We start from the raw sequence: 25,565 nt of genomic DNA on the forward strand, positions 1-25,565 counted from the left end.
TGCTGTACGTATGGACCTGCTAAGTGATGAAATGAAACAAGCTTGGCAAATGCACCATAATTAAGAACATCAGTGGCCCAGGTCTCTGTCACCGTGGTGTGGTGATGTCAGCGGCGGCGGTGACTCTGACCACATCCTCGCTCTGTCACGTTTTCCTAGGCACTCACGGTGGACCCCGTCTTGAGAGCGTATTCACATCTTATGAAAACCCTGCCAGGTGGCCGGGTGCAGTGGCTCACGCTTGTAATCCCAGCACTTTGGGAGGCTGAGGTGGGTGGATCACCTGATGTCAAGAGTTCAAGACCAGACTGGCCAAGATGGTGAAACCTCATCTCTATTAAAAATACAAAAATTAGCTGGGCATGGTGGCAGGCTCCTGTAATCCTAGCTACTTGAGAGGCTGAGGCAGAGAATTGCTTGAATCTGGGAGGTGGAGGTTGCAGTGAGCTGGGGCCACTGCACTCCAGCCTGGGCAACAGAGCAAGACTCCATCTCAGAAAAAAAACAAACATTGCCAGGTAGGCACCATTACTTCCCATTCAACAGACAAGGGAACTGAGGTGCAGAAAAGTTTTGCTTAAGGTCACTCAGCCAGCAAGTTGCAGAACTGGGATTTCAATTTGGGCTGCCAGATTGTAGAACCTACCCTCTAGATTATAACACAGATACGGAGCTGTGCATTTCCATCTGTGCATGGTGGGACTTCTCCAGAATGACACAGGTGGCTGGTGAGGAGATTGGGAAGATGCCTGGGTTGATGTGTGGCTTCCTGGAAACCCTAGCTGTCCTCTCTGGAGTGGTTTCCTCCCCAGAGGGAGCATGAGCATTCTGGTTTACCTTGGTGCCACTGAGACTTTGGTGCTACAGCACCGATGCCCAAGCATGGCCTAACATGAGTTGCTGCAATATTAATACAGCTAGGCTGGGCACGGTGGCTCGTGCCTGTAATCCCAGCACTTTGGGAGGCCAAGGCAGGTGGATCGCCTGAGGTCAGGAGTTTGAGACCAGCCTGGCCAGCATGGTGAAACCCTGTCTCTACTGAAAGTACAAAAATAGGCTGGGCATGGTGGTGGGTGCCTGTAATCTCAGCTACTTGGGAGGCTGAGTCAGGAGAATTGCTTGAACCTGGGAGGTGGAGGTTACAGTGAGCCAAGATCATGCCACTGCACTCCAGCCTGGGTGACAGAGCCAGACTCTGTCTCAAAAAAAAAAAAAAAAAAGCTCCTTTGTGCGAGGAAGGGGGAGGGTATCCACAGGCTGCACCTTTGTTTAGATGAGGCTCTACTTTTATTTTTCAAAGTTTACTTTTCTGAGGCATAACTTAAATATAGCCATGTGCACTCCTGCACAGCTTAATGAATTTTAACTCGCACGTTACTCACAGACATAGAGGACGGGCAGCACTCTATCACGGCTACCTGTGTATGGAGGTAAAATGCACAGGCAATGCTGTGTCTGGTCTGAATCTACCACGTGCATTTATTCTAAAGCAGCCGTGCCCGACACCCCTGTCAAACAGCCTCGTCCGCTCTGCAACTTCACATACATGAAACTGAATCATGCGCACTTTTCTGTTTCTGGTTTATTTTGTTCAACATAAAGTTTGAAAATGTAGTTAGGTTGTTGGATTTTACCAAGAACTCTCATTTTATTCCTGTGTGTGGAGATAAAAGGCACAGGTAATGCTGTGTCTGGTCTGCACGCACCATGTTCATTTATTCTTTTCCCTGTTGATGGACATCTGGGCTGTTTTCTAGTTTCGAGCTGTTATGAATAAGGGTCCACTGGATGTTGCTGCAGGTGTCTTTGGCAGACATGGGTATCTTGCTTTTTTCTTTTTGAGATGGAGTCTTGCTTTGTCACCCAGGCTGGAGAGCAGTGGCATGATCTCAGCTCCCCGCAACCTCTGCCTCCTGGGTTCAAGTGATTTTCCTCCCTCACCCTCACGAGTAGCTGGGATTATGGGCGTGCACCACCAAACCCAGCTAATTTTTTATATTTTTGGTAAAGACGGGGTTTCACCATTTTGGCCAGGCTCGTCTTGAACTCCTGACCTCAAGTGATCTGCCTGCCTCAGCCTCCCAAAGTGCTGAGATTATAGGCATGAGCCACAGCACCTGGTTGGCAACTTTCTTTTTTAAAGTGAGCTGAATAGCGCACACAAGATCGGCTAGAAGATCCTGTCAGCCGCAGGTTTTGGGAGTGAGGGGAGGAAGACCCCTGAAGAATTCAGTACATCGAGGTGGGCCAGACACACAGGGCAGATCTGGGCCACTAAGGGATCACACCAAGGGACTCAGACCTCTGATCTGCTCCCTGTGTGCCCATCCCCCTGGGAAGGCCAGCCACGTGCTGGGGACTGTGAGAATACACTATCTTTACAGGAAAGGGGACAGAAATGGAATTCTAGGAGATGCAATCTGTGGGGAGCCACACTGTGTTATGTTATGTACACTGTCTATACAGCACTCAAGAAAACCGCAAGGTAGCTACCACCCTCATCCTGCAGCTGAGGGAGAAGGTGTGGAGAAGTGAGAGCCCTGCCCAGGGTCAGGGGTCAGCATTGTTACCATCACAGCAGCGTGTCTGGCCCACATCAAGTGTTCAACAGACATCTGCGGAACAAAGGCTGAGTGAATGGCAGCTGGATGGGAAGCCAGGCTGTCCGGCCCCAGGCCCACGCTTTGATTCAGCCATGGGCTCTCAGGCCTGGTGTCACCGATGTGCTCAATTTTAGAGCTCTGAGCCCTGGAGATTTGAGTTTCATTCTCTCAAGGCCCCCATGGAAAATGCAGACAGCGTGCTTCACCCAGCACAAGCCCACAGAAGGGCCACGGCAGCTGGGTGGACTCACATCACATCCCCATGGTGTCCATGTGCAGCAGCTCCTTACGGGACTGTGTGGACCCTGCCAAGCCTGAGGCTGCCCTGAACCTGCTGCTGACACTCTCGCCCTAGCAAACGCCAGACCAAAGCATGTTCATCAACAAGCAAACGGGAGAGGGGCTCACAGAACAAGGGGAGCAAAAGACACCCACTCACCCGGCTTCCTGTGAATCCCGGGAATCCTGTAATTCCAGGGGGGCCGGCCACCCCAGGGAATCCTGGCAAACCAGGGATGCCGGGGGCTCCAATGTCTCCCTTGACTCCTTTGATGTGGCCGGGCCTCCCGGGCAGTCCAGGGATTCCTGACAGCCCCGGGATGCCTGGCATTCCTTGGATACCTGCAGGAAGACCCCAGCCTATAACTCTCTGGTGAGGACGCAGCGCCCGCCCTCCTGTTTTCAATTTTGCAGCCCGGATGCATTTTGCTGTCTTAAGTGCTGAGAATCTGAAGACGGGAAGGTGGGGTTACTCTGGCATCAGAGAACAGCCCTGCACCGGCTGTGAACACGCAGGGCACCCAGAGACAAAAAACACGGGGAAACTGGCATGGGCGTCCTGGAGATGGAGGGCGTAGGAGCAGGTGCCGGCCAGGGAGCCAGGGAGAAGGGCCCCGGGGGCAGGTCAGAAGCCTCACCTTTTGCGCCCAGGTATCCTTTCAGCCCCATAGGCCCTTCGTCTCCTTTGTCTCCTTTGATGTCTTTCATTCCCGGCAGGATGACGGGAGGTGGTCCTGGGGGCCCAGGGTCCCCTCGGCTGCCTGGAAGGGAATAGAGTGCTGTCATTCCTGGGGACTCCAGCCCGCGCAGGACACACGTGAACGCCTGGGCCCTGGGCCATGGGGGCCGCACGTCTCCCCCAAGCGGGGAAGCCTCGGGGAGAGAGACCAAGGGCGGTGAACGTTTCTCCTCTCCATTGGAGTAGTCGGAATTGGGCGGTGGCTCCAGGGTCCTGGGCCTGAGGCCGGTGTCGCTGAGCACACAGCACCTCCCTAGTGGCAGGCGTGCCCGCCGGCAGATGCAGAGGGAGTGGTCACAGCCAGCTGGCTTCCATAGGATGCTTTGTGAGAGGGTCATTTTGTCTTGTGTGCTCTGATGAGACCGTGATGTGCCTCAGTCCAAGCAGGAAGGCCCGTGAGGAAGGCGCCAGCTCTGTGCCTCCTGTAGCTGCCTTCACAGGGAGGAGAAGCATGGAAGGGAGGTCTCTGCGGGGTTCAGAGGAGCTGAGGACTTGCAGGAGGGGAGGGGTCCGGAGCTGCTGGCCGGGTGGGAAACTGCTAGATCAGGCTGGGGATGCCCCAGAATCCATCCTCATTGGAGGAGTGAGTGAAATTTGGCTGAGTGAAAAAAATTGAGTTTCATTCTCTAAGCATTTACTGTGTGTTCAGTACTAGGCTAGAGACTGATGGGATCAAAATCATAAATTGGTCCTGACTTCACAGAGCGTGCCCACCAGTGGAGGGACGGACACCCCCATCGACAGGGCGTGCCCACCAGTGCAGAGAAGGACACCCCCATGGACAGAGCGTGCCCACCAGTGCAGAGAAGGACACCCCGTGGACAGAGCGTGCCCACCAGTGCAGGGAAGGACACCCCCATGGACAGAGCGTGCCCACCAGTGCAGGGAAGGACACCCCCATGGACAGAGCGTGCCCACCAGTGCAGAGAAGGACACCCCATGGACAGAGCGTGCCCACCAGTGCAGGGAAGGACAGCCGCATGGACAGAGCGTGCCCACCAGTGCAGGGAAGGACACCCCCATGGACAGAGCGTGCCCACCAGTGCAGGGAAGGACACCCCCATGGACAGAGCGTGCCCACCAGTGGAGGGAAGGACACCCCCATGGACAGAATGTGCCCACCAGTGCAGGGAAGGACACCCCCATGGACAGAGCGTGCCCACCAGTGCAGGGAAGGACACCCCCATGGACAGAGCGTGCCCACCAGTGCAGAGAAGGACACCCCGTGGACAGAGCGTGTCCACCAGTGCAGGGAAGGACACCCCCATGGACAGAGCGTGCCCACCAGTGCAGGGAAGGACACCCCCATGGACAGAGCGTGCCCACCAGTGCAGGGAAGGACACTCCCATGGACAGAGCGTGCCCACCAGTGCAGGGAAGGACACCCCCATGGACAGAGCGTGCCCACCAGTGCAGGGAAGGACACCCCCATGGACAGAGCGTGCCCACCAGTGCAGAGAAGGACACCCCGTGGACAGAGCGTGCCCACCAGTGCAGGGAAGGACACCCGCATGGACAGAGCGTGCCCACCAGTGCAGGGAAGGATACCCCGTGGACAGAGCGTGCCCACCAGTGCAGGGAAGGACAGCCGCATGGACAGAGTGTGCCCACCAGTGCAGGGAAGGACACCCCCATGGACAGAGCGTGCCCACCAGTGCAGGGAAGGACACCCCCATGGACAGAGCGTGCCCACCAGTGCAGGGAAGGACACCCCCATGGACAGAGCGTGCCCACCAGTGCAGGGAAGGACACCCGCATGGACAGAGCGTGCCCACCAGTGCAGGGAAGGACACCCCCATGGACAGAGCGTGCCCACCAGTGCAGGGAAGGACACCCCCATGGACAGAGCGTGCCCACCAGTGGAGGGAAGGACACCCCCATGGACAGAGCGTGCCCACCAGTGCAGGGAAGGACAGCCGCATGGACAGAGCGTGCCCACCAGTGGAGGGACGGACACCCGCATGGTTAACTCCTCCCTAAGGGGGCTTCAGGAAAAAGTTACTGTGGAGCTGAAAATTACCTAATTCTAAAATGGCATTTTTTGTCTGAAATAGTCTGAAATCTGTTAACATGAAGACTATTTGAAAATGCAGGTGTGAGTAAAAATCTTAAAAAGAAAATCAGCACCCTAATTGCAATTTCTATTTTGCTGAAAACTTGTGAAAGCTGTAACTCTGGAGAGTAATAAGGTTTTCGGAACCTGCTTATTGATGTATAATCATGGTGGAATATGTTCTCATGACATATTTGGTTCTTAGCCATGCCAGCATTTTGGTTCTCAAGAGTTTCCTTCGGTTTGGATTATTCCCTGATGACACGGTCAGTGTGCTGAGGCAGGGAGAAAGCCTTTGAGTTTTTGTTAGTTCATTTTGTTTGGTTTATCAGCTTCTAGCTTTAGGGTTCCTGGATGCGTGGGTTTTCAAAATTTCATTCTGGGCAATGTTACGCCATCATACAAGGGTCTTGACCAGGTAAGGAGGATGTTTACAGAGGAGCATACCTTTAAAACCTGGCTCACCAGCCAGACCCTTCAGACCGGGTATTCCGAAAAATCCAGCCTCGCCTTTGCTCCCTGGAAACCCGGGTCTCCCTTTGAGTCCAGGCATGCCTTGGAAACCATCCATCCCAGGTGAGCCTCTTTCTCCTTCAGAGGAAAGAAGAAAAGTGCTGGATTAGACACGAATTAAATGCACGGGACATCTCAATCTCACATCTCCACAACATTTTGGCAGTGCAACTCAAGGGAGAAGTTCTGAACCTAAAAGAGGGATTTCCAGGGACACCACTTTCTAAGCAACTCTCTCTGTTGACCCCTGTTGTTAACAGACAGCGTTCCGGAGTCAGCTTGTCTTCGGACCGGACGTTGGCAACAGGGAGACATACAAAGGTCAGGAAGGAAGACTAGGAGGGAAATCTGAAGGTGATGCAGGCCCGCCGGCCCATCAAGACAAAGGCAGAAGGGAGCACCTGGCATGAAAGGGCGACAGAGGACCGCAGAAAGACGGACCAGTGTCTCCAGCAGCAGAAGGACAGGCCAAGGTGTCTCAGCAACAGAAAGACAGGCCTGTGTGTCTCCAGTAACAAAAAGACCAACCCATGTGTCTCCAGCAATGTTCACGGGCTGGAGGGCTCTGCTTCCAGACTGGTCTGCTTGTGCTGAAATAAACCTATCCCTGTAACCAACCACTTTGCTTTGCTTTGGTTTCAAGTTCACCAAATAACCTCTGGATCTGAATCCAGGCTCCTGAGTGGACCTCTCCAAAAACCTCCCTGTGCAGAGGGTAATATTTACACTAAGATGATGTTTCCCAGGGAGGAGCCATCTGTCTTGGTAAATTCATAAACTGGCTTTGTCAGGCACATCGGTCCCACCTGTGTCTAAGCAGCATGAACCAGCTGTCCTGGGGCTTCCGTCTCCTGGGTCAGGGGAGTCCCCAGGCCTCCAGCCTGCAGAAGTGTGAGGCCAGCCCCATGGCCCATAGAGGTGCCCAGTGGAGCTGTCCTAGGTCGGAGTTTATCAGACCCAACCTCCCCACAAAGTGATCCAGTGGCCACAGTCACAATTACCTTTTAGCCCGGGGGCCCCAGGCATTCCATCAATTCCTTTAAACCCAGGGCTTCCTGGATGGCCTCGCTCTCCCGCCAAGCCAGTATCTCCTCTGTCACCAGAGACACCTTTCATGCCCACAGGGCCAGGAGCGCCCACGTCGCCGGGCTCCCCTCTATCTCCAGGCAGACCTGTCAGGAAGAGGAGCAAATCAGAGGGTGGACACACACACAGAGGAAACTTCTCTTCTGCTTTTACCGCATCAAGTGTTCGGTAAGAAAAGCTTCTTGGAGGAAAGTGGAAAATCTCCACGTCGGGGTGACTTTCCAAAGTGACAGGAGCGGGACCCCGGGGCTGGCCTTTCTGGAGAGGTCTTTGTCTGCAGGTTGAGGCTGTGCTGGTGGCGCCAGCCAACATGGCTTTCCCACTGCCGCCTTCAGAAGCCAAGGGACAAAGCTGTCTGGGTGCTGATGTGACTGGGGGGCTTTACCAGCTCTGGCTGGGGCACCGTCACTGGGGTTAGTCGAGAGCTGGTCTATTCCTTGAGAACATCACTAGCTCAGGGCTAGTCTGGGGGGACCTTCCAGCGGCCCATTTGCTGCTGCTGCCCTCTCTGGTCTCCGCGTTCCCACCTCATCATTGCTACTGTCGTGAGCTTGGCAGCTCCCAGCCCACAGTGGTGGGAGCTCCCTCCCCTGACTCCAAGGCCTCCAACAGCTGCCTGCTGGGTCCCTAAAATCCCTTCTGAATGCATTTCTCTGTTAAAAATTCCCAAAGGCCCTCCAGGCCTCGAGGCTCTAACTCCTTAACTCAGCATTCACTCCTCCTAACCTTTGGCCCAATCTTCCTATCCAAACTCCCAGGCCCTCACATCAGGTTCTCTTCCCCAGCCGGTTTGGGGGTTCACAGGCTCCAAGTGTTCCCTGGGCAATCCTGCCTCTGCTGGGGCAATCCCCCTTTCCTAGAGAGTACCCCGCACCCCAGTCCCAGCCTTCTCCCCGGCTGGTGCCAGATACTTCTTCCCTTGGGCTTGCTCTGACCTGCCTGTCCTGACTTCTCTGGGTCACTGGAGGCTGCGTGGCCTGGTTCTGCTGGCTTGCCTGGGCGGAGTGGGAGCCTTTTAATGTGTGTGTCTCCCTCCCCACCTAAAGCTCCTTCAGGACAAGCTTTCCTGTGGGTCTTGTACATGCCACACAAAGCTGTGTTTAGCTGGTGCTCAGCAGCTGAGAACCAGCACGGCCCTGTTGGTACTGAGATGGGAGCCTGAACCTGTGGTCCGGGTTTGCTACCCCGGGAAGCCAGTGGCCAGCGTGGCACTGCGGGAGTGGGCCCTACCTGAGTCCAGCCCCCAGCTCTTGCACACAGGCGAGGCCCCACATGGGGGAAGCCAGTGTGTGCCTTCGAGTGGCGTGGTGGTTCCCTAGCAAGACCTGCTAAGGTCCTGGACAAAGCTGTCGCCTGACTGTGGCAAACCAGAGAACTCTGGTAAGATTGGGAGTTTCTGAAAGGTGAATGTGGTCCATGAGGCCACTCCTTATCAGGCAATCGCGTCTTTCCCACTCAGTTACAGTGCCCTTTGGCGACACACGACACTTCTTAAAAAGTTGTTTTTCTGGACAAAACAAAAATGTGAGGAAGTTTACTGATTCCTCCAACCTGCACTGACAGTTTGACTGGACGGTGACGTGTAGGAGCCTGGGAAAATGGCCGTGCGGAGTGCTGGGTGAGTGGCCCGGGCAGCAGCGGCCCCTTCACGTGGGTGATGCCATGGACGCTGTGCTCCTGCCTGCCTTCCAGGCCGCCTGTGCCAGCTGCCTTGGCCTCTGTGCGGTGGGCATGCAGCCCAGGCTCCCCTCCCTGCTCCTCTGCTCCAGCCCCCACCCCAGGCTTCCCTGACGGAGCCACCTGTCTTTCCAACCCACACCCTGCACTTTCAGGAAAGTTTCTCCTCTCCACATCAGAGCAGGGATCCTGAACTTTTGCAGTGGGAATTTCTTTCTTTTTTTCCCTGATGAAACCTTCCCTAGACCTTTAATATATATAACAGGTACCGAGGAAGAGCCAATGTCTCAGGCTGTCTGTCTCCTTGTTAGGTGAAATCCATGTTCTGGTTTGGGAATCCCTGCAGCTCTTAAGCGGTTCCACGGAACAGAGTTTGAGAGCTCCGCAGGGAAGGCGGTGCAGGTTCTCCTGGCAGCCCCAGTGAGGACCCCGCCCGTTTGTGGGAGGGCTGGAGCCTTACCTTCAAGGCCCAGGGTTCCTGGCAGCCCGAAAGGCCCCTCTGGGCCAGGAGCTCCTGGGAATCCACGCTGTCCTGGAGGCCCGGACAGGCCTGGCTGGCCGGAAGGTCCCGGGAAGCCCAGTTGGCCCTTCAGCCCCGGCATCCCAGGCATCCCTTGGCTTCCTGCAGGAATCAGAGACAAGAGCTGTGGGGGCCGACTCTGGACTGTTCATCACAGACAGCATCTCCCTCCACACACTCATTCTGCAAAAACAGTATTTCATGTTTTTCTGGACTCTGGAGAATCAGGAAAATACAGACATATAAAGGGTAAAATCAAAGCCACGCACACTGTCACCCAGGGATGGTCTCTACCACTGAGTGTGCTTCCTTCCTGCCCTCTTCTATCCCTGTCAATAACTGGACATTCGCAGGGCTGACACTGCACCATCGGGACAGTTTTCACCTAGCTTTTTTTCACTTGATATTATATTGTGAACATTTTGTCACATTCAAAAATCGTCTTTGCAAACATTTAAAATAACTACATGAATAAAACTCTATCATATGGACACAGTTAGTACATTCCATCACATCCTCCCCACTTTTTTCGCTTTTGCAAGTAGCACCGTCAGGAATAGTTCGAGAGTTTTCTTTTCTTGGTATGTTTATCCGTGTCTATGTTGTAGGTAATTTCTTTAGGAAACTGCCTGAGAAACTGACATCGTGTATCAAAGCAAACACTAATTTAATGTTTTCTAAAAGATACATCATGCTGATTTCAGAAAGTCCGCACCCATTTATCCCACCAATGTTTTCCCAGCACTGAGCACCAGCATCGAAGCAACACGGAACCCAGGCAGTCGTGACGCCGTGAAACACGGCACCAGCGGGATCCTGATCATCTGCTCGTTCTGCAGTATGATCCACGTTTCTTTTACTTGGTTATTATTTTTTGGTGAACTTTTAGGTCTTTGCTCATATCTTCTCTCTCCCTTGCTTTCTTTCTTTTTAAAATAGAGACAGGGTTTTGCCAAATTGCCCAGGCTGGTCTCAAACTCCTGAGCTCACGTGATCTGCCCGCCTGAGCCACCCAGAGTGCTGGGATTACAGGCACGAGCCACCACACCCGCCTCTTTGCTCCTATTTTCCTTTGGGGATTTTGATGTTTTTCTGGTAGATTTTACTATTCCTCATACACACTGATGAATTTTTCTTCATTATCTATTGTAAAGCTTATTCTGCTGCTCCAACTTTAATTTTGCTTTTGATGTGTAGGATACTGACGTTTGTATCCAAATTTCATATATTGTGTGTGTGGGTATGTGTACACATGTGTGATTTCTTCTCTTCATTTTTAGGTTTGGAGTATTCTGTCCTGCCCAGTGGTCAGATACCAGGGGCATCTATTTTCTTCTAGTTTTTTTTAACACTAGCTCCCTGGACCTCCTTATATCCAGGCATCTTCCCCTCTCTTCTCGGAGCCTGATGCCTGTTGATGTTCTCTGACTATTAACAGTGGAGGTGCACACTCCTGCCGTGATTTTCCGGTCCGCACTCTCACGCAGCCTCATAGCTGTCCTGCAGGTGTGCAGGGCTGGTCCAGGACAGGGAGGCAGACGAGTAGGGGGATGCACAGGAGTGGGCAGCGACAAAAGGGACCCGGTCAGTCTTGGACCAACCCAGGACCGAGAGTCAGGCTGCTGACTCTGCGTTGTCTGACTGCGGCAACCTGCAGCGAGGGAGAAGGCTGACTGAGCAGGAGGAGCACTCGAAGCCACGTCAGAAATGAGATGCTCGGACATGCGCGGACGCATCGATTCTCACCCCCTCCCGTAGTACTGTGGGAAATGAGGACACTGTTATTTTCTGAATTTCTATCTTTAGGGTGAAGAGCTCCAGGGGGAATGGATTGTTAGTGTGTGCAAATGGTTGTGAAGAGTAGGCGGCAGCGCTGCAGGCGGTAAAGCTGTGGCAGTGAGGGCAGATCCACTCCACTCCTGCTCAATGACAAGAACAATGGGGTGGGGATCTGACAGACACAAGGTAATATCCGTAACCCAGGGACAAGGACTCGGGGGGAACCCGGGAGCTGAGCAGGTGAGATGGCCTCGGCCGGGGCCAGCAGGGCTGGCAGTGGTCTGGGCGTGCTTCCGAGTGCTGCCCCTCCCAGAAGTGGACAGCAAGGCTGCGGGTGAACATGCACAAATCCCAGCTGCCCCTGCAGGGACTGCCTGGCAAAAACCAGGCACCGGGTGCTTTGTGATTATTTCTTTGGAGCTGAATATTTCAGGTTATTTTCCATTTATAGACTATCTGTTAAAAAAGGAACCACTGCTAAAAATCAGCCTCCCTCAGCAAAATCACATCTCATCTGTGGATGTGGCATGATTTTATTCCGAGAGTTCTGCTCAGAAGTGCAGGGTGCCCCTGTGTGTGTTTGCGGCTGCCCCGCACAGCCCGTCGAACAGAAGCAGGACCCGTCTGCACGCTGCTCCTGTTGCACTGGTGAGCAGAACTGAAACTGAAATAGTGACTTGGAATTTTGATGCTCTGGGAGTCAGGATTTTTACCATCCAAAATATTCTGCCTAACAAGGCATATGAGGCTTAATGTCATAAAGGTGACGCCGATCATGGTGAGGACCTTAATAAGACATTGAAAGCAAGCCTGCTGCCACTTGTCTTCATGCTCAAATGCTCTGAAGCCTGCAGGAAGTAATTAAGTGACAAAAATTCTACCAGAAGTACCCTTATGTCAAAGACCTTGGGGCAGGAGTTTTACAGCTGGGTTGCAGGTGGACACTCGAGCCACCTACGTGCGTCCTTCACTTTGCCTTCTGTGAACTCATTTAAGTGCCCACCAGGAAGGCTGCCACATGGAGCCCACCTCTCAGCGCCGAGTCCTCGGCTTCTGCAGACAGCCCTGATTCGTATCTTATCTTCCATAAATGACACAGAGAGTCAGGAGGACTGAAAAGGGGAGACCTGGATGGCCCAGCACAAGGTCTCCCCGACCTGTCATTTCACCCAGCGACCTGCTCTAGCTGGCTTGGTTCAGGGTTGGATGTGTATTAAGTGTGTGATCATGTGTGAGCGGGCATAGGCATGTGTGTGGGTATGTGTGCTGTGTATGTGTGTAATCATGTGTGCGCATGTATAGGCACATGTGTGGATATGTGTGGTGTGTGAGTGTGTGATCATGTGTGAGCATGTATAGGCATGTCTGTGGGTAATGTGTGGTGTGTATGTGTGTGATCATGTGTGAGTGTGCTCAGGCACGTGTGTGGGTATGTGTGATGTGTATGTGCGTGTGATCGTGTGATCATGTGTGAGTGTAAACAGGCATGTGTGTGGGTATGTGTGATGTGTATGTGAGTGTGTGATGTGAGTGTGCACAGGCACGTGTGTGGGTATGTGTGGTGTGTATGTGAGTGTGTGATCATGTGTGTGTGTACACAGGCATGTGTGTGGGTATGTGTGGTGTGTATGTGTGTGTGATTGTGTGTGTGTGCACAGGCACGTGTGTGGGTATGTGTGGTGTGTATGTGTGTGATCATGTGTGAGTGTGCATAGGCACATGTGGGATGTGTGGTGTGTGAGCATGTGATGTGTGAGTGTGCATAGGCACGTGTGTGGGTATGTGCGGTATGTGCGTGATCATGTTGAGTGTGCATAGGCATGTGTGGGTATGTGTGGCGTGTATGTGTGTGATCATGTTGCATGTGCATAGGCACGTGTGTTGGTATGTGTGGTGTGTATGTGAGTGTGTGATCATGCATAGGCACATGTGTGGTGTGTATGTGTGTGATCATGCATAGGCACATGTGTGGGTATGTGTGTGATCATGTTGAGTGTGCATAGGCACGTGTGTTGGTATGTGTGGTACATATGAGTGTGTGATCATGCATAGGCACATGTGTGAGATCATGTGAATGTGCATAGGTACGTGTGTGGGTATGTGTGGCGTGTGACTGTGTGATGTGAGTGTGCATAGGCACGTGTGTTGCTATGTGTGTTGTGTATGTGTGTGATCATGCATAGACACGTGTGTGGGTATGTGTGGCGTGTATGTGTGTGATCATGTTGCATGTGCATAGGCACGTGTGTTGGTATGCGTGGTGTGTATGTGAGTGTGTGATCATGCATAGGCACATGTGTGGTGTATATATGAGTGTGTGATCATGCATAGGCACGTGTGTGGGTATGTGTGGTGTGTATGTGTGTGATCATGCATAGACACGTGTGTGGGTATGTGTGGCGTGTATGTGTGTGATCATGTTGCATGTGCATAGGCACGTGTGTTGGTATGTGTGGTGTGTATGTGAGTGTGTGATCATGCATAGGCACATGTGTGGTGTGTATATGAGTGTGTGATCATGCATAGGCACGTGTGTGGGTATGTGTGGCGTGTGTGTAATCATGTGTGTGTGTGTGCATAAGTGACCGTGTGTGTGTGTGTACATGCATGCACTCTGGCCATCGTAGGCTCTTCCTTGCTCTCTCTGTGAACTGTGGCACCCATGGGCTCTTCCTAGTATCAACAGCTGGGGGTGCTGATCAGTCTCATAATCATTAAAACTCCCGTTCTGGGTCCCACTCTCTCAAGGCCTTGCTAGGAATCTGACACACATCCAAAAACCAATTCATGCTTCTGAGCTTCATGTGTTCACCTGCCAGTCAAGGCCTAGCCTCCACCTCGCCCAGGATGCCTGATGTGGGCTGACGGCAGAATCAGGGGAGGGGCACCTGCTTCCCGCACCACAGAGAAGCCTTTTCGGCCTGGGGTTGGCAGCAGGACTAACGACACTGCCATCAACATATCAACAGTGAACACGTCAAGTCACATTTTCTTTTCTTCTTTTCTTTTTGAGACAGGGTCTCACTCTGTCACCCAGGCTGGAGTACGGTGGAACGATCATAGCTCACTGCAGCCTCCAACTCCTGGGCTCAAGGGATCCTCCCCTCTCAGCTTCCCATGTGGTTGGGACTACAGGTGCACACCATGCCCGGCTAATTATCTGATTTTTTTTTGTAGACATGGGGTCTCTCTATGTTGCCTAGGATGGTCTTGAACTCCTGGGCTCAATGAATCCTCTTGCCTTGGCCTCCCAAAGTGTAGGGATTATAGGTGTGAACCACCGTGCCCAGCCTCATTTTTGATTTGGACACTGAATGGCAGGTTCCAGTGATCTCGCAGTCCCTAGCCTGGGCTTCCCCCAATGCGAACACTTGTCACTCATGGCATCATCTTTCGTAAAGCTCGGGGCTGGTGTTCCCAAAGCCGAGCTGGCATCAGTTGAACCCTTAAAGTCACTGGATGCCCTGTCACTCATGAAACTATGGGTGCTCTCTCTACTTTGATAGAGATACATCGATAACATTGTAAACAACATTAAGATTTTTTTTAAAGTATTAATTTTTACGTCAATAACATTGCATTCCAGATTATTCCTATTTTCCTTCTTCACCTCTGACTAAGCATGGCCAGGCCCATCTTTTCCTCATACCAACTGTACGGAGTCTGCTGAGAAAGCCAGTGAGCCTGTCATGGCCAGACGTATGCGACTTGAGAACTGATGACATCAGTCAATGTGTACCTGTCAAAGGCCTCAGATGGCCAGACCGCACTGGCTACCGGATGTAATCACAGTGTTGTCATAGAAACATTCTAAAGGAGCGTTGGAATGATGTGGAGGGCCAGCACCATGCTTCCTACCAAATCCCCCAGAAGGGACCGGGCTCCTCCTTGGAAGCCACTGTGTGGCTGGGATGGGGCCTCTGGCTCCCCCATGGGGCACTTACCTCTGAATCCAGGGGAGCCTCTGTCTCCAGGAAGGCCTTTCAGCCCAGGATGTCCAGGCACGCCAGCATCTCCCCGTGGTCCAGGCTGGGCTCCCAGGACTTCTCCAGGAAGGCCCTTGTCTCCAGGGGGCCCATCTGGACCTGGCAGGCCGACGGGACCTGGGAGTCCATCTGGGCCAGGGAGGCCCGCTGCACCTTTGGATCCTCGGGGTCCTATGAACCCTAAAAGGAAACATGGGTGGGCCCCAAACCACAAGTTACCAAGATGGCGTTCTAAGAGAAGTGTCAAAAAGAGGCTGGAAACAGCAAAAAATTGCCTGTGGGGTCCTCAGAAGGCATTCCTCAGCTCGAGGCCCTGTCCCTGTTGCCCTTCTTGGAAGCTACAACCCTCGCCACATTGTTCTGCTGGTTACGCTTCTTCTGCTCCCCCTGCCATGCAGCCCCCAGCCCTAAAACTGAGCAAAGGTGGGCAAGCCCGTAAGAACGCCTCCTTGGACCTGGAATGCATAATTCATGGGTTCCCCTGCTTTGCACATAAGCCCCAAAGCATAGCTTTTGTGGGAACTTCTAGGTTGTGGTGAGTGAGGAACAGGACTTTGGGATGAAAAATCCCAGGGAGGCGGGAACGACCAGGGCCGTCAGAGCCAAAACGCTGCCCACTGTAGAAACAAACACATTTCCCTGGTAGAAACCCGTCCCTGTCCGTTTGGAAACACACCCTCTGTTGTACTGAAAACCACCAAGTCCCTTCTGTGGATGGAGGGAAGGTAGCTGTCCTGTGTCTTTCATGGGTGCCACTGGATAAAATGATCTCATCAGGTCACTTCCTTTTTTGGTGCAGTCAGCCCTGATGTGGCCTCAGAATGAACTCCCACAGCTGACAGTCACATTGTGCTCAGAAGGAAAGGCTTCTGAGGTCACCGCCCCCCTCTCCCGCCCCGCCCTGCTGCGCACGCAGCAGAGAAGCCCGCGATGAGGAGTTTGGCAGGTGGTTCTGTGCGACAGGATCAGGTACACGGCACTCCCACATTTGGATATGGAAAAGGGAATGTTCTCTGTGTTCTCTGGGGTGTATCTCACCAAAAAGATCCAAAGAGCAGGGCCTTGGGTCCTCCTGGGCCTGTCCAGCCAGCCCTGCTCATGAGGAGCTGGGAGTGACTGGTGCACCCGTGCTTGGCACACAGAATAAAGGATTTGGATTCAGCTGACACTAATCAGTGGGACCGTACTCAGAGTTTTAACAGTGTGATTTACTCACACAATGAAGTGACATGACTTTCCCTGGCAATGTTACCAACTGTACCAGGGAGCCGGGCACTTGGGTTTCCATGTGTGGATCTTAGATCTGGAATGGACTCTCTCTGTTTTTTGCAATCCTTGAATTGGGTGTTTTATCCTCTTCTGCATGTGGTGACAGAAGTATATTTCAGCACCATAAAAAGCAACATGCGTTCCAGAAACTGATCCGTTCCTCAATCACCACCCACCCCCGGCCTGCCCCAGCCTCCCTCCTCATGATGTAAGGGCTCACATTTCATGGTGGGACAGGCTTCCAGCTCACGTGAGCAACTGCCCAGATCGCCTGATAAAGGGCACATCCCATCAATTCCCTCTATGGGGGCCCTGTACGGAGTTCACGTGCACACGGCTATGCACACCAATCATAATCACTAGAGCACCTTCACGCTCACTACGGGGGCCCTGTACGGAGTTCACGTGCACACGACTATGCACACCAATCATAATCACTAGAGCACCTTCACGCTCACTACAGGGGCCCTGTATGGAGTTCATGTGCACACGGCTATGCACGCCAATCATAATCACTAGAGCACCTTCACACTCAATACGGGGGCCCTGTACGGAGTTCACGTGCACATGGCTATGCACACCAATGATAATCACTAGAGCACCTTCACACTCACTACGGGGGCCCTGTATGGAGTTCACGTGCACACGGCTATGCACGCCAATCATAATCACCAGAGCACCTTCACGCTCACTACGGGGGCCCTGTATGGAGTTCACGTGCACACGGCTATGCACGCCAATCATAATCACCAGAGCACCTTCACGCTCACTACGGGGGCCCTGTATGGAGTTCACGTGCACACGGCTATGCATGCCAATCATAATCACTAGAGCACCTTCACACTCAATACGGGGGCCCTGTATGGAGTTCACATGCACACTGCTATGCACACCAATGATAATCACTAGAGCACCTTCACGCTCACTACGGGGGCCCTGTATGGAGTTCACGTGCACATGGCTATGCACGCCAATCATAATCACCAGAGCACCTTCACGCTCACTACGGGGACCCTGTATGGAGTTCACGTGCACACGGCTATGCACGCCAATCATAATCACTAGAGCACCTTCACACTCACAGCAGGAAGCTGCTCAAGAATTATTATCCTTCTTTCAAAATCACGAATGCTTAAACTTAGCATATATGAAATCACGAGAGTGACAGTGCTGCACTTCTAAATATTTAGACACTTCCAGCAGGGCAACAAAACCACAGAGATCCATCCTCCGGGGCAGAGGCATGGAGACTTCCTTTGCAGACTTGTTCTTAGCAGGGCCCTGATACAAACACAGGAAGCCTGCTTCCCAACACATCATAGTAAAGGAAATGGGGTCAGGGTTTGGAACAGTCCCTACGGGCTGCACATGAAATTCAGAAAGATGCCACCTATCAGGGACTGACACATAGGTCTGCACTGAGGCTTGAACGCGGCTTAAATGCAGCTGTCTGAGTGGAGGTCAAGAGAGAGGTAGGTTTGACTAGTGTTCACTGGGAATATTTGCAGGATGTTCAACCTAAGGACGCAATAGTGTCGACGTGCTGTGTGATATTCCAGACGTGGGGAGTGCTTTATTCAGCTTCTAGAGCCTGGCTGGAAAGGAACCCTGATAAGCTGGAGTCCTAGGCTGATGGGAATTCCAGGGGCATGGAAATGCTGTTACTAAGGAGAGTGTGTGTTCCTGGGGTCAGTTCTGTCTGTTCACGAGGCGTCTGCGAGAGATGTGGCCCTCTCTCTCCGGGTGTGTGGTTATGAGGAAGTCAACTGTGTGGCTCAGGAACAGCCCAGTGAGAACGCCTGGGAGGTGGGCTGTATCCAGGGAGGAAATTTCTAGCAATAAGAGAGTTCCAGTGTGCCACAGGTTCTAGGTGACAAGCGTGATTCCGGAAGAGGCTGGAAGAACCTGCCCAGGACCCTGTGCAAGGATGTTTCATCATGGGTGGAAAGCTGTCTGCATGGCTTCCATGGTTTCACTAGACAAACACTGTTGAAGATGTGCATGGCTGGGCGCAGTGCCTCACGCCTATAATCCCAGCACTTTGGAGGCTGAGGCGGGCAGATCACCTGAGGTCAGGAGTTCGAGACCAGCCTGGCCAACATGATGAAACCGCATCTCTACTAAAAACACAAAAATTAGCCAGGTGTGGTGGCGCATGCCTGTAATCTCAGCTACTCAGGAGTCAGAGGAAGGAGAATCGCTTGAACCCAGGAGGTGGAGGTTGCAGTGAGCTGAGACTGAACTACTGCACTCCAGCCTGGGTGAGAGAGTGAGACTCCATTTCATAAAAAAAAAAAAAAAAGACTTGCGCACCTTCACAATCGAGGCAGTGCCATCACACTCGTGCACATCACCTGTGGCACAACCACAGGACACCTGTGTCTGCTGATGCCGGACTGTGTTCCAGAGCACGCTGACACACAAGTGGGCGCGCCTCACCACAGCTGGTTAAAGGCAGCACTCGCATTTTCCTCCACAGACAGATTAACGCCCAAGCTCTTGCCGCCACGTCATGAGAGGGCTATTTATGCCTTGAATGGTTCACTCAGGAGAGAGTAGTTTTCCGTTGCCCTTAGAATGTTTAGTATCAATCCTTACTCACACTGAGGACATACCCAGGAGACGGGTGTTGTGGAGGATGGCCATTCCACAACACCTGTCTCCTTTTTCCTGCAAGATCTGTAGGTAGCTTCTGCAAAAACCCAGTACGTCAGAGATGGAAAATCAAGAATTTCTAACATCCCAAGGCCAAGTGCAAAAGCTGTCAAGTATTTGTCAGAACAGTTTCTACACATTGGAAGAAAACAGAGCTGGATGCTGATGAACCACACACGGGCCGCACCCACCCCCTGGAACCCAGGGGCTGAACGGGGGTCTGACCTCAACTCACCTGGGGGTCCTGGGAACCCTTCACGACCTGGGTCTCCTGACAAGCCTTTGGGTCCTGGTCCTCCATCAGCTCCTGAGAAGCCTGGGGTTCCTCGGAGGCCTTTGGCACCTAAACACCCAAATAAACCATAAAGCACATCAGGTCCCACGAGGATGAATGGGCATGGTCTTACTTGGCATCCAACTTAACGTGGATCTCATGAAACCGGGAACTAATGGGGCTGGGGGAATGGCAGCCAAAACAGCAGCTCCAGGCTCACAGAATGATCTTCAGTGTTTCGTAACAGGGCTCCAGGCTCACAGAATGATCTTCGGTGTTTAGTATTGGGGCTCCAGGCTTACAGAATGATCTTCAGTGTTTTGTAATGGGGCTCCAGGCTTACAGAATGATCTTCAGTGTTTTGTAATGAGGCTCCAGGCTTACAGAATGATCTTCAGTGTTTAGTATTGGGGCTCCAGGCTTACAGAATGATCTTCAGTTTCGTAATGGGGCTCCAGGCTTACAGAATGATCTTCAGTGTTTCGTAATGGGGCTCCAGGCTTACAGAATGATCTTTAGTGTTTTGTAATGGGGCTGGGGGAATGGCAGCCGAAATAGCACCTCCAGGCTTACAGAATGATCTTCAGTGTTTAAAATCCTGCTTATGGATGGAGCCGTAAGAACAGTAATATCCAATATTGAGATTCCACAGTACACTAAATGAGGGCTTTGGACGTGGAGTCAGAAGGCCTGGCTGGGAATTTTGGCCCTGCCTATTCTATCTGTGTGACTGTGGACAACTTTCTGAGCCTCTCTGTGCCTCAGTCTCCTCATCTGTAAAGTGGGGAGAGTGACTAGCCTGCCTCATGAGGCCACCATCAGGACCATCAGGTGACTCTTTTCAAACACTTGAACCCTGCCTGGCCCGGTGTGTGGGCTCCAGAGGTGTTTTCTGATAATGGAAGGGCTGATGTTCCTCACCAACGTCACAAAATCCACCGGCCATGCGTTCTCATCCACGTTCCTGGCATCTCTAGGGAAGGGGATGTGTGTGATGCAAACCCACCCTCCACTCTTGGAAAGTGGTGTTCGGATGACAGGAGTGAGAGGGAGGAGTGGACAGAAGGCCAGCAAGGGGCTCCCAGCAACGGGGGCCTGGGTGTGAGATGGAAATAACCAGCCATAGCTCAGGGAGTCCCAGAGCCCCAGAAACCCACACCCGGGCCTCTGGGCTTTCCCAGCGACCGGCCTTGGGACACAGCTGTGGTCTGGGTGTGTGCTGAGCATGCTGGCCTCTGATCCTCCCTGAGCATCTGAGACATGCAGAGCTGTCGCCATGTTGGGGGTTGCTGTATGAGTGACGGTGTTGAAATCCATGGATGGAATTAGACGGGGGACGGGTTCCGGCGAGGACGATGGAGTGCGGAAGATACAAGCTCAGTTCTTGGACGACAACACAAGGAGCCTTTACCTCTGCTCACAGTGCAAATGAGGCCTCTGCATCTGGCCTGTGGTCCCCAGACCCTGTGATCATGGTGCAATCTGAAGACGCCCTGAAGCTCCGGGGCGCGCAGAATGCGTCCGTCCACTTCCCTAATTCGCAGTGCTGTGTACTACACCACTGTCGCTCTGTATAGTCCATCATGGGAAGTAGCGAGGGCATCGTTTGTGCAGCAGGAGGCATCTGGAACACCTGTCTGCGCTATTCATCTTGCACAGGAGGGACTTAGTTCCCGAAGGAACAAATGAGAACAGCTCTGGCAATGCCGAGGTATCCAAGTGGTGTGCCTGCCCGGCCCCATCACAGGCCCAGTGGGAGAGACATCCAAAGGGGAATTCCTACCGCCCAGAGAACTCACTTTTCCCGGGCTGATGGACACAGACACAGGGCCCCCTCGCAGGGTCCAGCCCTCCCTCTGCTCTAGCAGAAGCCGTGGCTCTGTGTTCCCCACTGCTCACGGGCCACAGAGACCCTGGAGCGCAGCACAGCGGAGTCTGGGTGCAGGTGGGGGATCTCGAGAGTCATGGTGAACGGCCAGGCCCCCACTGCCAACACCGGACATTCCAGCCTCGCGAGCAGCACGGTCGGCCCTGGCACGGGCTCTGTGAAGAGCGCCCGGACTCTTTCTCACATGGGCTCTTCCGCTGGGAGATGCCCAGGCCAGCAGACAGAAGCCCAGGCCCTCCCAGGTGCTAGAGACAAGCACTCTAGCCTTGTTTATTTCTGTTTCCTGTCAATCAAAATCCTAAAGAAAGAATTCTCTCCTGTAGGTTCTTCCCCTAGATCCTGGGATGAAAAAGCATAAATGAAAATCCCTAGAGGTGCGACCCCTTCCCAGTCCTAAACTCAAGGTTCCATCTCTGCCCCTGCGGGCGTTCCCCTGTGGCCACGGCTGAATTTTCTCTCCCAGCCTGGCCCCAACTAAGTGTCAGCTACCGGACTCATTTTTCTATAGTGGCAAATGGCAGTGGGCTTCCCGTAGGAGGAGATCAGTTTGTGCCAAGATGCTGGACACGGCCATGTCTGGGGTGGGGGATGCAGGACGAGAGGAAAGATGGGCGAGGGGGACACAGAGCGTGAAGACGTGGGAGGAAGGCTGGGTGCACTCGGGGTTCGCTCCGTGCATTACCTGTGGGGCCTGGGGGTCCTGGCAGGCCTGGCAATCCCTTGGGCCCTGCTGCGCAACCTGGGGACAGACAGGAGAAAAGATGAGCCCAAGCAATCCTGAACGCTCGGTCCCACGGCCTTGGGGATCACCAAGGTCAAAAGCATGAGCCGTGCAAGCCGGCTACCATTTTATGATCAGAGTAACTTAATGATTTAATTCATCTTGGTTCTGATGTAAATAAAAGTTTGATTTCCTTGTGTAATGAAATCTAAATATCAGTACAAAATGCACACGAAGCCAGTCTAGTCAAATAAAAACTGGCGCTGTGCTGGGAAACGATTCATTCCCTCCCAGGGCAAGTGCCTCGGAGCAAACCGAGTGAGACCGGCTGCTCTCTGCCAGTCAGTGTGGACGCTTTACTTCTGTCTAGAAGCGTCTACCAGCGATGCAGACAGCCTCGATTTCAAAGTGAATTCCTTCACTTCTCCTTGTGACTTTGCATATGTTCAGAGAGAACCACAGCAATCAGCCACCTTGAACAATTAAACCAAGGCTGCAGGCACTTCTGGTTGGTGTGGCCAGGAGCAGTGACACTCGGCAGGGGTACCGTGCCATCTGCCCTTTGTCTAAGAAGCTCTCTTGCAAGAACAGTCACTCTGGAAGCGTTCCTTTGTCTGTGTGCCTGGGAGTCTGGACCAGGCTCCCATCCTGGCCTGCCATCCTGGCCACCGTCCGGGGAGGGCTCAGCCTTCCCTGCCTGGTTCCTCCCGGCAGCACACGCGCCTGTGGAGCTGACTTGGACTGCACTGGCTCTTTCTTGAACTCCTGACCTCAGGTGATCCACCCACCTCGGCCTCCCAAAGTGCTAGGATTACAGGCGTGAGCCACCACGTCCGGCCTCTGCACTGGCTCTTTCTAATGGGAAAGGATTTCTGATGAGAGGGGATTGGTCAAATGTCTCTCCGCTTCTACCAGGTTGTTATTCATGCAATGTACAGTGTTCACGAGGCCACTCTGCTAGTGCTGTGGAAATCAAACGTGGCTTGCACATATTATTAACATTTCTTATCCTATGCACACTGCAAGAGCTTAACCGGCAGACCAACGAGTTCTCCAGCATCCTAAAGCCACCTGCACTTCCCACAGTACCTGGCTGGACGGCCTCCTGTCTGTCACCTGCAATGGGCCTTCTCACATCTGGGTCACAATCTGGGGGAGGACACAAGGACAGAGTGAGGCAATTTTGAAACGGGTAAAAGTTACTGGCTCGTCCTGGGCGTGCACGTGTGTGAAGGTGTGTGTGTCGGTGTGTCGCGTGTGCTGCTGGTGGGGCAGGAAGGCTGTGGTGTGGGCAGGGAACAGGGCACGGCCTCCATGACTGCAGTCCTAGAGCAGAGGCTGTGTGTTTCAGCTGCTGAGGGGAGGCAGATGGGGGCCCAGAAACCCCACGGTTGGGTCATCCTTTGCACGTACGAGAACAGATGAGGCGAAACAGCATCGTCATCTGACTCTACAGGGAAACGTCTATATGACAAAGGAAAGTGCAGAATGTCTCAGGGCTGTGAAAGGTAAATGGGAGGAATCCTTCATACCTGTTCGTCCTGGGGTGCCTGGGGGGCCGGAAGGGCCTGGGAAGCCGGGTGGTCCAGGTAAGCCGGCGTCTCCAGGGAAACCACGTTGGCCTTTGAGGCCGGGAAGGCCCAGTCCTGGGGGACCCATTTCTCCTGGAGAACCCTTTGTTCCAGGTATTCCTGGATAGCCCGGGTCCCCTGGAGGGCCTTTGATGCCATCGCCCTGTGTGAAAATTCAGTTTACTCTTCTTAAAATATAAACCAATGTTAAAGATCGCCTCGACTTCCCTGCTTCCTTTCCCACTTCCTGGAATTCTGAGCTATGGATCCAGAACAGAAAGACAACAGGGATGAACAGGAACCTGGTGCCACGGTCTGCAGGTCACAGGCCAGCGACAGACCAAGCAGCAGCGTGAGCAACACCACGGAAGCCGGTGCTGGAAGTGCACGCACATGCTTGAGCGTTTCTCTCTCCCCACTCGCCAGTTCCCCTGCATCAGCCTGGATCAGTTCCCCAGAGACAGCCTGGGCCTCCATCCCCAGAACAGCGAGGGCAGAGACGGCCTGGGCCTCCATCCCCAGAACAGCGAGGGCAGAGACAGCCTGGGCCTCCATCCCCAGAACAGCGAGGGCAGAGACAGCCTGGGCCTCCATCCCCAGAACAGCGAGGGCAGAGACAGCCTGGGCCTCCATCCCCAGAACAGCGAGGGCAGAGACAGCCTGGGCCTCCATCCCCAGAACAGCGAGGGCAGAGACAGACTGGGCCTCCATCCCCAGAACAGCGAGGGCAGAGACAGCCTGGGCCTCCATCCCCAGAACAGCGAGGGCAGAGACAGCCTGGGCCTCCATCCCCAGAACAGCGAGGGCAGAGACAGCCTGGGCCTCCATCCCCAGAACAGCGAGGGCAGAGACTTGTGTGTTGTACTGTGGGTGGAGGGAGAAACACACGAATGTGTTGATATAATTTAGCATCGGTGACACAGCTCCTATTCACAAGGGACGCTACGTTGTTAAAGGAAAGGAAGCTCATTTACACAAGGAAAGAGCCGTGTGCCGCTCAGAAGTCAGGCGAGATTACAGGATTGGGAAGGGAGAGGGCCACCCTGTGGATGAAAGCACCGACTAGTGGGTGCAGGTGGGAGGTGCAGGGATGGAGTGGGGAGGCCGGCAGCAGTGCTGTCCCCGCGTGCTGCTGAAATAGCCCTGCACATAAGCCACCCATCTCCTGGGCCATGGGACGAGGCTGGGTGTTCTCATGACAGCGAGGCAGCGGCTTATATGAAATCCAACTCTGCACTCCACCAGTGCCACAGCCCCATCCTTGTCACCTGCTCCTCACTGACGCCACAGCCCCTTGTCACCTGCTCTCCACTGACACCACAGCCCCTTCCTTGTCAAAGGCATGACAGAGCGAGGCAGGGACCCCGGTGCAGCCCTCTCTATTTATGGGGCCCTGATTGAGCGATGCATCCCTGTGTGTTACTGTTTTGCACAGGGGAGGGGAACAGCCTGTTGCAGAGATCACAGGGCAGATGTCCCAACTTAGTGGACGGTGATGGGGATGCTGCTGCTGGAAGGTGGCGTGGGCAGGATCACGAGCTTTCTAAAGGCAGAAGTTGAGATTCTTGGCTTAGAGAGGCCACCGAGTACGGAAGGCACACAAGCACTGGGAGAAGCCCCTGTGTCTCGAGAATGGGAAGCTGAGGCTACAGGGCTCTCCCTGACCCTAACCCTCACCCCCACCCCTACCTCTGCTCCGACCACCTGCCCACAGCTGGGCTGAGACTGGCTTGGGAGCTGCAGGGGTGGGTGGACCCCATGGTTGGACACTTCCTGTCACCAACTTCACGAAGGCACCAACTCCAGGAAAGGCCACCATGACCGTAACAAATCCAGAATCAAACAGACCACACATATACACACATGAGCACACCATGCACCACACACACACTCACCACCCCACCCCACGTGACACACTGAACAGGCAAAAGACTGTTCCAACCACAGGAATC

General features: G+C 53.5%; 1 protein-coding gene across 1 annotated transcript in view; it reads right to left on the bottom strand.

The window, feature by feature from the left end:
- COL4A2 (collagen type IV alpha 2 chain) overlaps nucleotides 1–25,565 on the bottom strand; it is a 207,400-nt gene that overhangs the window by 22,451 nt on the left and 159,384 nt on the right. Inside the window, exons 24-33 of the mRNA XM_064361876.1 lie at nucleotides 23,575–23,776; nucleotides 23,132–23,191; nucleotides 22,004–22,060; nucleotides 19,395–19,502; nucleotides 15,194–15,415; nucleotides 9,411–9,572; nucleotides 7,189–7,359; nucleotides 6,122–6,265; nucleotides 3,521–3,643; nucleotides 3,043–3,224 (exon numbers count right to left, since the gene is read on the bottom strand). Of these exons, the coding sequence (XP_064217946.1) occupies nucleotides 3,043–3,224; nucleotides 3,521–3,643; nucleotides 6,122–6,265; nucleotides 7,189–7,359; nucleotides 9,411–9,572; nucleotides 15,194–15,415; nucleotides 19,395–19,502; nucleotides 22,004–22,060; nucleotides 23,132–23,191; nucleotides 23,575–23,776 (1,431 nt within the window). The remainder of the gene's footprint in view (nucleotides 1–3,042; nucleotides 3,225–3,520; nucleotides 3,644–6,121; nucleotides 6,266–7,188; nucleotides 7,360–9,410; nucleotides 9,573–15,193; nucleotides 15,416–19,394; nucleotides 19,503–22,003; nucleotides 22,061–23,131; nucleotides 23,192–23,574; nucleotides 23,777–25,565) is intronic.

Source organism: Aotus nancymaae, unplaced genomic scaffold (assembly GCF_030222135.1).
Source record: "Aotus nancymaae isolate 86718 unplaced genomic scaffold, 86718_ANA_hifiasm-v0.15.2.pri h1tg000044l, whole genome shotgun sequence".
Taxonomy (NCBI): domain Eukaryota; kingdom Metazoa; phylum Chordata; class Mammalia; order Primates; family Aotidae; genus Aotus; species Aotus nancymaae.